This window comes from Paracoccidioides lutzii (genome assembly GCF_000150705.2).
Source record: "Paracoccidioides lutzii Pb01 unplaced genomic scaffold supercont2.4, whole genome shotgun sequence".
NCBI classification, from domain to species: Eukaryota; Fungi; Ascomycota; class Eurotiomycetes; order Onygenales; family Ajellomycetaceae; genus Paracoccidioides; species Paracoccidioides lutzii.
Window position 1 is genome coordinate 1,288,817 of NW_015440950.1, and position 13,957 is coordinate 1,302,773.

The window sequence follows — 13,957 nt, forward strand, 5'->3', positions numbered from 1 at the left end:
TCGAGTCTGCAGCGATTGATTGATTCTTCGGAATTTTATAGGACGCAGCTAATCTCAGCTACGGACTATTAATTAAGCTGCTGAGTATGATCTCAATTCTTCATTGCAAGGTTTTCCTTTCCCCGCCACCGCGATTTTTTATTATTAACGGTCTCCTAATTAACTAATTATAACTATTAACTGCCACCTGCGGGAAAACCGGCCAACGCCAGCCAGCAAGAAACCGGGTACAGAAGCCCTTTGGAAACCCGGCCTAGTGTCCGAACTGCCCCGCCATCGAAACATTAACCCGGACTCCAAATTTAACCTCGTCTCATATCGTATATGTGTTCGTTCGGCGGTGACTCAATTGATCGGTTGCACATCGGCTTGTTGATATTACCCCCTCCCGTTTCTGAGCAATAAGCACCTCCCCCCCCCGGAGCCCAATTTGGTTGCATATATGACCGGCGATTTGTTTATCGACTGCAAATAAAAAGGAACTCGACGCTATCAGTGATTGAGCCGCGCGGGACATAGACGGCGGAATAAACCCTTGAGACGAAGAGGCCGAAACAAATATTCAAGATGGTTACTATTGTTCTGGGCGCGCAGTTTGGGGATGAAGGTTAGTCCACCTAGCTCCTCTCTATTTCATTGCATTTAATAGTGAGCAAGCAATTGTGACCAATTCAAATAACCGCACCTAAAAATCCTTCAAACTAATTAAAAAAAAAAAAAAAAAAAAAAATCAGGCAAAGGGAAAATCACGGATCTCCTCTCTCAATGTGCTACGCTTTGTTGTCGAGCAGCTGGTGGCCATAGTGAGTTCACCTCCCATTTTCTCCTCTATCCCATCCCATGTCTTCACCGGATCTCATTTGACATGAAAAGTATGAAATAAATAAATAAATAAATAAATAAATAAATAAATAAATAAAAAATTGACTCACTCACCAATCGCCCTTCATCTATCCCCTAGATGCCGGCCACACTATTGTCCACGATGATATAACCTATGATTTCCACATCCTGCCCTCAGGCCTCATCTCACCCGACTGTATCAACTTGGTTGGCACCGGAACCGTCGTGCATGTACCGAGTTTCTTCAAGGAGTTGGATGCGCTAAAAGCCAAGGGTCTGAAGGAAGCTGATAAGAGGATATTCATCAGTGATCGGGCGCAAGTCTGCTTTGATCTCCACTCCGTTGTCGACGGGCTGGAAGAAGCGATTTTGGCGGGAAAAAAAGTTGGCACGACAGGGAAGGGAATTGGACCTTGCTATAGCGATAAAGCATCTAGGAGAGGTGTGAGGATTGGAGAGGTGTTGGAGGAGGGTGTTGTGGAGAGCAAACTTCGGGCCCTTGAAGCGGGGTATCGAAGACAGTTTGGAGAGTTGAAGTATGACCTCGAAGATGAGGTTAAGAGGTTTAATGTATGTCCCAAACATTATTTCCTGATTCTTTCTCTTAACAAAAAAAAAAAAAAAAAAAAAAAAAAAAAGAAAGAAAGAAAGAAAGAAAGAAAGAAAAGAAAAGAAAAGAAAAGAAAAAAGGAAAAGAAAAAGAGAGGGACTTCGTAGCAAATGTGCTGACATGAGATGTACTTGCAAAGGAATACCGCACCAAACTCCAGCCCTACGTCGTCGACCAAATGGCCTTCATGCACAAACATCGCTCTTCCCCTTCAGTTCTCGTTGAGGGCGCCAACGCTCTCCTGCTCGACATCGACCACGGAACTTACCCCTACGTAACCTCCTCCTGCACTGGCCTGGGGGGAGCAATCCAAGGCCTAACCCTCAACCCAACCTCGATAAAATCCATAGTCGGCGTGGTAAAAGCATATAGCACGCGCGTAGGCTCCGGCCCCTTCCCCACTGAACAAAACAACGCCGTGGGCGAAAAGTTGCAAAAAGCCGGTCGCGAATTCGGCGTCACAACCGGCCGACGACGTCGCTGCGGCTGGCTTGACATGGTCATGTGTCGCTACAGCAATGCCATCAACCATTACACCGTCATCAACCTGACAAAGTTGGATATTCTTGACGACTTCGATGAGATTAAAGTTGCGGTGGCGTACAAGCTGGATGGGAAGCTCCTAGAATCGTTCCCCGCACAGGCTGATGTGTTGGATAAGGTTGAGGTGGAGTATGTCACTTTCCCCGGCTGGAAGTCGAACACCATGGGTGCTACCAAGTGGGAACATCTTCCGACAAATGCGCAGCGCTATGTCGAGTTCATTGAGAGGGAGATGGGTGGTGTGCCGATTAGGTGGATTGGGACTGGGCCGGCGAGAAACCATATGATTGAGCGCATATGATAAATCTGTTAGGATATTCTTCTTTTCCTACCTTTTTTTTTTTTTTTTTTTTTTTTTTTTTGTTTGTTTGTTTGTTTTATTTCTTCTTTCGCAACCCTGACTTTGCTCTGAAGTCCTCTACTGGGTTGCGTTACTCCGGCATGCTTTTCTCTATAGATAGGTAGGAGTTTTTTGTATTTCTTTTCATCGGTTGTGTCTGTCTCCAGAATCATATGGATCGAATTTCAGAGGTAGCCGTGGCCTTCTTTTTGTTGCTCTTTTTCCTTTTCTCTGCTACAGTATATCTTTCCCCTTATAGTATTCTCCTGTCCACATTTTTGATCCTCATGTATGCACATATCACAGTGTTAATGTATAGAGTAATGAGTTGAGGAAGGTAACAGGCAGATGAGTCTCTATATCTGTTAGACTACCTCGCAAAAATGCCCTATCGGCAGCAGTCTATACTGGACGGAGGACGAGTTCAATTCCATAAGGGTCACCTGATCCCTAACAATACCATGAGAAGGGAAGTAGGTCATTGGTTGATTGACATGATATTTAACATCGACTAATATTGGACAATAAATATCGTATGAACGATCAATGGTCAGGACGCTCTTTAAAGCCAGAAGCGGTTGAGCTAAACTCAGCAAAACAAATGAAAAATGAGATACCCCATCCGTAGATGCAATTTCAAATCAATCCGGGCTCATATCGCCCTGCCCAATGCGCAGCCTTCCGTCATCCGCCAACATCGATTTTCGACCAGCCATGAGACGCTCCTGGCGTGACAGCAAGTCGGTATCCCGTTTATACTGCCGTTCGTTTGCTGCCTCGAGCTCCTTTAGCCTTCGAGATTCAGAGGTTACACGCGCATCAAAAATGCCCTGTTGGACCGCAGTGGAGGATTTCTGGTACTCAAGCTGCAGTCTGCCTTCCTCCTTCGTGGCTTCGAGACGGAGCTGATTGAGGGCACGCTGTTGCTGTAGAGCTGCGTTTCGCTGCTGATCTGCGATCCGCTGGCGCTGTGCAGCTGCATTGGCTTCTAGGCGTAGTTGTAGCGCTGCGGAGTTGACGGTGATCGCGTCGCGGTTCTCAGCTACTTCGCGATCCTGCTGGAGTCGGAGACTATGTGTTTGTTTCATGACGAGTTTCTGTTGTTCGGCAACTTCCATTTCACACTTTAGAGCTAGCTGGTGCTCTTCTTCTTGTTCTTGAAGACGACGTTCCCGTACTTTTTGCCTCCTGTCTTCTGCGAGGATGTCTGCGGGTGCTCCAACCATGTCTGGCGGTTGAGGGCCGTTTTGCCTGTAAAACACGTCCTTGCATCCGTTGGCCTTCAGGATATGTAAAAGGTCCGGTGCATATTCTTTGGAGCTTTGCTGCATGTCTTTGGCAATGTACATTGTAGGTGAGAAAATAAAGCCGCCTTGGGAATAGAAATTTCTTTCATCGTTGATACGCTTCCAAAGCCCACTGGCAAGAAGTGCTTTTGTTACGTTTGTGCAGCCAGTTGGATTATCCAGGGCATGCATAAGAATCGGCTTGCCGCCTCTGTTAAGAGTAAGTTCAGCCTTTCCGGTCACAAGGGCATCTATGGTTTGTCTCAGCCTTCCAAGCCCAGTCACAGAATCAGCTGCTGATTTGAGACAAAGTTCTGCCAACGCACTACGACCATCGTGAGTCATTGACGGGAAGTTTGGATCATGTCCATAGTCAATTAGCAGCTTAACAGCACCGGTGTGTAATTCACGCGCAGCTTCATGAATGCTTCCATCATCGACAGTAGCATTTGCATTTAACAAGTGGCGCATTGTGGCTAGTTGTCCGCGTCTGCTGGCGTAAAATAGAGGAGTCCGGCCGTGCGCGTCGCATATCGAAACATCAGCGCCGTGCTGAATCAGCTTGAGCACCATGTCCGGTGTTCTCTCCATTGCTGCAATTAGTAAGGGAGTCTGGCAAGATCCTGTTGATTGGAAGTTCGGATTTGCTAATGAAATAGAGCGTTAGAGAACCTTCCATTTAGACGTTGAAACCAAAATTTCTGGACATACCTTCATTTTTCAGAAGGCAATCAATAACATATGGACTAACCTTCTGTTGAGGCTGAAGAAGCGCCCACAGAAGGAGGGAAACCTGTTCATAACCTTCCTTGGATTCGATAATATATGGAATTGTTTGATCAGCCAGAATATCAGCCCTCAAAAGAGCCTCGAGAATTTTAGTTCCACGGGGCCACTTTCTTAATGCAGCAAATGTGACAGGTTCCTGTTGCAGTCCATCGGCATCATACAGTGAGTTATTCAAATCCGGAATACCTCCAGGAATCTGGGAAAATAATTCGATTAATTCAAGGGTAGCATCTTCTGTTAAGTTTGATGACATGATAGTCGAAAATGCTGCAGGGAGACTTCTAGGCGATTGAAGAGAGTCTAAAAGTCGCTTCACTAGAACTGGGCTATTCTTTTCGATTGCCAGCTTGAGAGCTCGGCCATCTTCATAGTCAACTTTAGCTCCAAATCGAATCAAGATATCCACAGCATCCGTTGCTTCGCTGATAATGCCAAAATTTTCGACGGATGTGGCCAGAGCGTGGTCAATCACATCCCCACAGGCTCCATTTGCTAGCAGCTGCTGGATTACCAATAATCCAGGGGAAGACAACCAAAAATTTCCTGACGAAACAAGCTGTTTGAAGACATCATTGATAGCATTTCTATCGGAGATAGCTTCCAACAATATTTTCAGCATTGCAGCATCCATTAACATAGCTGCGTGGAGAAGAGGGAAGTTGTTAGAATGATGTACAGAAGCGCCATTTTTCAGCAATAGCTGGAGAGTCTCAGTATCACAAGGATTCTCCTGTACTACATCGGCAAGGGCGCTATGGAGGTGTTGTCCTCTAAACCCTGACTCGAGGACCTTGGAGGTATACTGATATCGCTCAGCGCCTTGCAGATTCCAGCAGGAGTTAAACGCTGTCTCCAGCGCCTCTTTTGTAACATCTTGTTCTAAAAGGAGAGCCAGGACGTCAAAAGAGTGAGTCTCGATGGATGAACGAAGGGCTTGTCCATTTCCGTAATTAACAGAGGCACCAAACCTTAAAATCAGTTTCGCAAATGAAACGTCTGATTTCAGTTTTACTGCTTCAACTAAAAATTTATTTACAGCTGTTGGCATCCGATCGCGACCAGCCGCTAATAGGATTGTCGCCATTTGATGTTTAGCTTTCACATCGGCTTCCAGGAGAATATCCAAAGCCGCACTTATGGTTTCGGTGGATGGTGCATGAGAAACCAGAAGTTCCAGCTGTTTCCCGTCAGACTTCTTAACTGCTTTTTGGACCACAGCACCGTTTTTGAAATTTACGTTGGCACCGTATTTCAAAAGCAGCTCGATGAGCGATGGATGGCTCCATGGCAACCTTTGCACGGTTAAAAGACCAGAATTAAGTGTCTCACCTTTGACCCCAGCTGCAAGGAGTCTGTGGCATATGGTGTATTGGATGGAGCAGTCTTGTAGATTAAGAGCTAGAGGGAATGCAAGGTTTAGACTCGTATGAGATGGATTGTATGACAAGAGGAGTCGAAGAAGGTCAGAATTCCCTTGTTTAGTGGCCATTTCGATCGGTTTTCCGTTGTTGGAATTCACATCAGCAACACCTTTATCGAGAAGTAATTGTAACAAAGGGATATCCACAGGTTTGTCGTTAATTACATAGAGGAGGCCCTCATCGACAACCGGGCCACGGGCACCAGCAGAAACAAGCAGATCCAGTATGGTAAATCTCAGATCGGAATTGGGCAGACCAAGCGCAGGTATAATTCCTTGGGCGAGGGACATAGGTGAAGGAACGCCTTTTAGGAGTATGTTTAGGACACCAACATCGCCTGCCCTTGCTGATTCTTGGAAACATTTCCCTCCGCAAACATTCACATCAATTCCATGCCGCACAAACTCGTAAATAAGAGGCTCTTTCTCCTCCACAAAATTGGACATCACAGCTTTAACTAATGCATTATCCACTTCCTCACCCCTAGCTCCGGCTGATAAGAGGCTGGTTGCCATAGACAGACGGGGTTTAGAAGGGACGGCTTCTAACAAGGGAAAACACAGTTCTAGGGACTCTTTCGAAGGGCGGCCTTTGAGAAGAAGTTCGAACAATGGCAAGGACACTGAAGAAACTGCACAACGGAGCGCATGTGCGTTATCGTAATCAACGGAAGCTTGCTTGCTCATGAAATATTCGACAATTGCGAGATCATTCCGCTGAACTGCATCGATTAGACAAGGCTGAAGTGCATATCCACAAGCCCCCCGCTCCACAAGTGTTGAAATGACCGCCAGTTGTTTCGATGAGGGTATATTAGACGAGATTTTGGGGAACATCGTTAGTAAGTGAGAGGCATGCTGCTTGTCAATGCGACCACTGAATAAGCTCGCTAATAATTTTGTATTTCCAAATTTAATTGCGTGGACGATAGCCTCGGCAGAATTGTACGTCACAGATGCACCATGTGTGACGAGCAATGAGGTGACATGCTCGTCACTCCTCTCAACAGCTTTCAGCAACGTTTTTGAAACCACTTCTCCATTTGCGCCACCACAAAGAAGAGCCTCGACTAGGATTCTTTGAATATCGGAACTGGATTCTGTTATGTGGAAGGCAATGTCCACAGCGCCATCAAGAGAATCTTTCGAAGGTGGACGATCTGCTAAAATAAGTGCAACCACAATGTCCACGTTCCCTGAGCGAACGGCGTTCTCCAAAACTTCAGGCAGATCACCATTTGCGCCATTTTTCAAAAGCGCTGAAGCCATATCAAGGCTCCCGGAAGCGACAGCGGTGGGTAACACTTGATCAAGACACGAAACGGCCATGCGCTTCTCAGCACTTAGAAACAGGTCGATCAGCGGGGTGTTTCCGCGTACCGCTGCGTCTAGGAATGCTTGTTGGCAGGAATTTGGGTCCCCACCATTTTGAAGCAGCATCTTGGTGCATTCCAAATCCCGTCCCGATACCGCAACATATAAAGCTTCGTTCAACCCATCCTCATCAGAGTATTGACTCAAAACGTACACCATATATGGCTGGCGCATGCCCACTGCTGATATCAACAGAGAATTTATAGTTCTCTTCATCGTCTGCTGTTGGTGTTTAAACAGGTTCTTCTCATGTTTCGCGTCATTGGCTTTAGCCAGCAGGTAATCGAGGACTCCAAGAGAACCATTAGTTAGAACTATTCGTTCTATAACTGTGTGAATTTCGTCTTTATTAAACTGGAGTTTGCTGGGCTGTCGACGGAAAATATGTGACTTGGATGCAAAAGTCTCCTGGCGCTTCTGCATCAAAAGGCCCTCAGCTATGATATCATCTCCTTCACAGGTGAATGATAAATGTTCCTTTCGAAGTCTCGGGTATAATTTGTTCAAAGAAACGACGGCATTTGGGGACAATTGTTCAAGCCGTGCTTGAGAAACGCGGTTGGAAACTGCCATCACCGACTGTATCTTAAGCTCATCCCCAGAGTTGGTGAGTGTCCATATAGATGAGCGAAGTAGAATAGCAGACCTACGAGCTCAACCCACGTTCTCGGATGAGATTATGAGGAAACGACATCAAAAGTTTTCTGCACCAGGAAGGATCTTGACAAGACACTGATTGTTATACCGATTACTGTGTAGGAGAAGTCGGTGTTGTAGCAGCTCTTTGTATGTGTAGGGGGGGCTAGACCAGAGAGGGTCAAAGAAACTGTGTAAATAATGCATTATACATTGTTTTTAAAACAATAGCAAAACTATATTTATTCTATAAATAATAAAGGACAGGCTGATATCAACATTGGCAGTCACTGCGCAATCGTTTCCGTAGCCGCCCAGTGACGTTGCCAGGGCCCCGTGTGAATGGAGATCGATTGAAGTTGTACGTGGAACCCGCCCCATGTCTGTGAACTCAGCTGGGGACATACGATGGGTTTAGTTGGCGCTTGCATGCCGCCAAGACACATGGCGCCTCGAGTCAAACCTGGCCATAGGTAAGTAGTTAATCGCTGGACAGAAAGCGAACAGAGCAAGGTTTGCACTTGCTGGAAGTTACTGTGATTTTTTTTTGGTCTTTAGGGAAACTTTTGACACGGATTTCCACCAATTATACTCGACAAATTTCGGTTAGTTGCTGGACAAAGCGGAGATTTTCATTTCTTGGACAAACTCTAGATAATCATTCATGGGGAACGACCCTGGAAAGGCGTGGAACGCGTCACATGCAAGGATTCAGGAAAGAAAGAAAACGGGATGTTCATCGCTGGATATAATATACACAGCCTTAAAAATGCTCGCAAATATTTGGAGGTGCAAAATATTTATTTTGAACGGGCAACATTTTGATTCAGCATAAAAGGGAGCTTTTACCGCAGTAACACATGGATCGAAGGGAATATAAAATGGCGTGATAAGAAACAAAATGGGACGACTATGATTACAAGGGTTGCCAGATGCACAATAGGACCGTGACTGTACACTCTGGGAAAATAGATAGGGGAAGAGAAGAGATTCAAGAGATGAAAGGTCGACATTATGAGGTAAGACATGGAAGAAATGAAGCAACCATGAGTAATACATCATCACTCTCAGCCGTAAAATAAAAAAGCAAACACCGCCTTTTTACCCATAGAATCCCATTAGACAAAAGTCTACTAATCCTGAAAAATAAAACCCGAAGAAGCCGTAAGAACGAGCGGACAAACACTAGCAACTAAACATGACAATCTCCCATCCCATGTCTATGATCCATCGCCAGCGAAAGCGCAGAGATATAACATGAGTTGATACTCTGTACTGCGCGAGGAGGGGAGGGGAAAAAAAGAAAAAAAAAAAAAAAAGTCGAAGAAAATTTGGTGCTGAAATCCATCAGATTTCATGTCGCATTTCGTTTAAACCCAGCTAGGAATGATAGCGTTGGATAACTAGCTATGCAGGTTCAGACAAATCTCCGCTGGTCATCAATTCAAGAATCGAAGTCGAAGGGGTTACCGCGATTCTGCCTGGTCGCCAGCGAAAGCGCAGAGATATAACATGAGTTGATACTCTGTACTGCGCGAGGAGGGGAGGGGAAAAAAAGATAAAAAAAGTCGAAGAAAATTTGGTGCTGGAATCCATCAGACTTCATGTCGCACTTCGTTTAAACCCAGCTAGGAATGATAGCGTTGGATAACTAGCTATGCAGGTTCAGACAAATCTCCGCTGGTCATCAATTCAAGAATCGAAGTCGAAGGGGTTACCGCGATTCTGCCTGGTATTCGAAACACGCCCTCCAAAGCTCCGGTTAGAGTCCCGGCCGCCACCGAAGGAGCCACTACCGCCGCCATTGAAGTTACGGCCACCACCGAAAGAGCCACGACCACCGCCATTGAAGCTACGGCCACCACTGAAGGAGCCATGACCACCGCCATTGGAATTACGGCCGCCACTGAAGTAGCCACGACCACCGCCATTGAAGCCGCGACCATCGCCATTGGAGTTACGGCCACCACCATATGAGTTACGATTGCCGCCAGAGAAGCCAGGATTGCTGGAGTAACCACGAGAACGATAAGAATCGCGAGAACCGTAGGAATTAATAGACCCATAGGACCCTCGGGAGTTGGAGGAACCAGGAGCGTCATCCTCTTCCACAGAGTTCCTAACATTTAGACCTGGAATATTCCTGTAACCGAGTCTGGCGGCGGTCACGCTGGAGAACGCAGGTGGGTCCCTCAGACCCCAACCGTGTGTAGCGAGTTGATTGATGCACTGGACAACCTCGTATTTATCTCTTAATTGGGCCAAGGTGCCCAAGTATGCGGCATACGCGTTAGATTTTTGCTTGATTGAAACCGTCTTGAAACCATCCTTGACCTTGGAGAATATATCGGAAACATGAGGCGGGTGCCCATCTTCTGTGGTCATGTCAGCTGATGCAGTAAGGAGGCTCGAACTATCGGATCGTATTGGAAGGCCTCTGAGTTGGCGGCGGACATTGTCGCTCTCCAACGGTAGAGTGAAAATCCACCCCTCTCCCTTTTTATTAGCACGAGCTGTTCGTCCGAGGCGGTGGATGTATGTTTCTCTATCTCGTGGGACGCCAATCTGGATCACATGCGTGACATCAGGAAAATCCATTCCACGGGCTGTAACGTCGGAAGAGAAGAGGATCGCAGAGCTCGCTTTGCGGAATAGGCCTGAGAATCTTGTCCTCTGGTCCTGAGTCAAGCGGGAATGCATCTCGTAGCACTGAACATCAGGAAGGGGATGATCCGAATCCGAAGACAAATCATATCTCATTGCTGAAAAAGCTTGTCTCGCCAGGCCGACCTCAGCAGTAGAATTGAAATACACGATCGCTTTGAAGGGTTTGACATTGGCAGGATCATTTTTATGATTTTCAACGTTTTGCTTCGCTAGCTCAAAAATGGCTGGGAGCTGATTCTCCAATCCACGGAGGTAAACTAGCTTTTGAGGAACGGCTAAATGCGTTGGTGTTTCATCTTCTTTAACTGTCTTGACAAAAGTAAAATCCTGTTTCATCGTCTGGCGCACCATAGCCATAACCTCTTTTGGGACGGTGGCAGAAAACATAAGAGTTTGTCGGTCGACATCTTGACGGCGTGGTAGATAGCTTTGAAGCTCTTGAATATCCGGGGCAAATCCGATATCAAGAAGACGATCGGCTTCGTCAAGGACCAATGCACTTAATTTCGGGGCAGAAACACCACTTGTTGGGTCGGAGAATATGTCAATAAGACGTCCTGGAGTACCCACAAGGATATGACATCCTTCGTGTTGAATCCGCATTAGGCCTTCACGTTTCCTCGTACCACCTACAGCTGTCTGGACAATAACACTGGTGTTCGACACAAGTTTTTTTGCTTCTACCGCAATTTGTTCGGCAAGCTCACGGGTTGGGGAAATAATAAGGGCTCGGATATCCGAGGCGTTGGATCGTGAACGGTTGTTCCTCGCCCGTTGAGCTAGCTGCTGATCTTTTAGAATATTCTGCACAACTGGAATAAGGAAAGCAAGTGTTTTGCCAGTTCCAGTTTTTGCCTGGGCAAGGCTTCATTGTTTCAGTTAGCAAAATGGTAAAAATAAGACTTGAGCCAAGGGGAGAAAAGTGGCGGGTGATAGACGAATCGCTTACACATCGGATCCATTCAATGTAGCATTTATTGTCATCCTCTGCACCTCTGTCATAGTTGTGATATTCATCTTATTGGTAAGTACCCGGATGACATTGTCACTAACCAGCCCATCGGTGGCCAATTCGGAAAATTGCGTGTATTCGGTTGGAGCCTCAGATTCCTTCACAGCAGAGGCAGCTTGAGAAGATCTGAGGGCCGGATACGGATGGAACGCTCTGATAGCAAGGACAGAAGGCTGTTGAGCTATCCGAGATGAAATTATTGGCTGCTGAGTACCTGTCTGGATTCTGAGTGAGCGGACAATGTATGGTCGTATAGTGCGTCCGAGGATATTTCCTCGACGGACAGGACCCAGCATTCTGAGGGTTCTCTTGGAAAACAGATAAATGTTGAGAAATCAACTACCACCCAAACACAGCAAAGCACCAAGACAACACAATGCAACTCAGAGAGTGTAAAGTAAAGACACTGAGGTGAACAGAGGGACCATGGAAGAGAAAGGGTGGTGTTGCTGAACGACGGAAATGATGAAAGTTGCAGATTTTATTTTTGTATTGGATTTTTTTTTTTTTTTTTTTTTTTTTTTGCTGACAGGAAAAACAAAACTCCGTGAAATTTTCGACGGATGGTAGTCTGTGCTTCATAAAGCACGTGAAGGGCTTAGGCTACCCCCTAGAATCGGCCCCAACCAAGAGTGTAACTGATTTAACCAATTTGTTCAAATGGCTTTTCAATGAGAAGAATCTATTTAATTAGCGCTTAACAGCCAAGAAAATGGTCTTTTATTCCTATGTATGGGCAGCAGCAACAGCATTAGACTTTTTAGAAATAATCTCTGTCACTAAATAGCTGGTATAATAATCATCTCTCACCTTCTTCAGCTGCCTTAATATGAGCTGCTTTGCATCATCATCATCAAGGAAGGCATATAACAAGCAGATTGAGATGCTTATGCAGAACCACATTAATCACATTACAAAACTCAAATTTTTACTGGCATTTCAAACAGCATATGACACTCTGAGGACACTTGATGTGGATGAACTAAGTGTGAAAAGGAAGCGTGAAAAGCACCATAACTAATATCGTAAGAGAGTAGGAGGATAGGCGCTGCGAGCGCTGGGGAGGGAAGAGGAAGCGATGGGTGAAAACATAGGTGTAGGATTGAATAGTAGCTAACCACTGAATCTCTTGAAAGGAATTCGGGGGATTCGAGGTGTTTATATACATGAACAGGTGACAATAGGTTTTACCCCTAATCTTCCATAGAATGGAGGAACAAGCGGTTTGAGGTGCAAGGAGCAAGGAGCTAGTATAAGGAGTCTTGGCATCACAGACATATATCAATTACTTCAAGCAACATCCACAGGGGCTTTAAAGATACTGAACTTATTTCATTTAATTCAGAAGCTGTAATCTCAAAGCTGAATATTAAGCTTCAGGTCATCTGCTTCTTTATCAAAGAAGAAGTATCTTGATCTGCAAAACATCAGAAAATAAATTTGAATGATATCTCAAACTGAGTTAATTAGAAATAAAATCATATGATATCAGAATAAGCTCATTAATGTTAGGCTCGGCGCCGGCGACCTCGGTGCCGGGATTAGGTATCCCCATCACGTGATCTGCAGGGTTGTTTATAATACGGGCGGACCCCAGCATCTTTTCTCTCACCAAGCTTAATATTTCATTATATAGCTGTGAAGGATAGATTGCTTGATTGATTATGAAGCCATCGCTAGCTACGCGGAAGTTATATACAGTGCGGATTACATAAGAAGGCGGATAGGCCTGACACCCCCACTCACTGATGTAACTGTACGCGAGATTACATACAAAAAATAGCCTGTAGCTAGGTATTGGTACATAATTTGACTGGAAAACCCATATTGTTGAAAAACCAGTCATTTCCTCCATATAATCATTTCCGCCCACTTATCATGTCTTCTAATATCTGTCACCATAGGGCATATCTAGTTGCTCCAAGCGGCTTGGTCAGCCTGTCTGCTGCATTCTCAGCAGACAGGACATAATCAATTGAGATCTTATTCTTGCAGACAAGATTCTGAAGAGTATGGAAGTGAACCTCTATATGCTTAGATCAGCGCGGAATAGCCTCACTTTTGGCCAGTTCAATCACTGATTTATTATCCATCTGAATTGTATATGTCAGCTTATTGACTGGTGATTTGATCAGGCTGTTATTATCATCAAGATTATTGAGCTGAGACAGCACAAAGCCAGCATCCTCCAGCAATTCCCAGAGGCAGACAAGCTCATAGGCAGTCTCTGAGAATGTGATATATTCAGCCTCAGTAGATGATTTTGAAACATCTGTCTGCTTGCTGCTTCACCAAGCAACAGGACCCCCTGTCATATAAATGATATATTCAGTGATGAAGTGGGAACTCAGATCATAGCTCACTCAATCAGCATCAGTGAATACCATAGATTTTATATCTGCATCTCTTTGATAGGATACACCTATGTTGGATGTGC

General features: G+C 45.4%; 3 protein-coding genes across 3 annotated transcripts; 1 reads left to right on the plus strand and 2 right to left on the minus strand.

The window, feature by feature from the left end:
- Window positions 1-567: 567 nt before the first annotated feature.
- PAAG_02170 (adenylosuccinate synthetase) lies at window positions 568-2,297 on the plus strand (the record flags this gene model as incomplete). Its single annotated transcript, XM_015844557.1, has 3 exons — window positions 568-607; window positions 962-1,413; window positions 1,593-2,297. 3 exons carry the CDS (start codon window positions 568-570, stop codon window positions 2,295-2,297), a joined length of 1,197 nt encoding a protein of 398 aa, XP_015701561.1.
- A 680-nt stretch (window positions 2,298-2,977) lies between these two features.
- Window positions 2,978-7,778, minus strand: PAAG_02171 (hypothetical protein; the record flags this gene model as incomplete). The annotated part of the gene is made up of 2 exons (XM_015844558.1): window positions 2,978-4,269; window positions 4,334-7,778. 2 exons carry the CDS (start codon window positions 7,776-7,778, stop codon window positions 2,978-2,980), a joined length of 4,737 nt encoding a protein of 1,578 aa, XP_015701562.1.
- A 1,755-nt stretch (window positions 7,779-9,533) lies between these two features.
- Window positions 9,534-11,816, minus strand: PAAG_02173 (ATP-dependent RNA helicase mss116; the record flags this gene model as incomplete). The annotated part of the gene is made up of 2 exons (XM_015844559.1): window positions 9,534-11,373; window positions 11,458-11,816. 2 exons carry the CDS (start codon window positions 11,814-11,816, stop codon window positions 9,534-9,536), a joined length of 2,199 nt encoding a protein of 732 aa, XP_015701563.1.
- Between the last annotated feature and the right edge of the window lie 2,141 nt (window positions 11,817-13,957).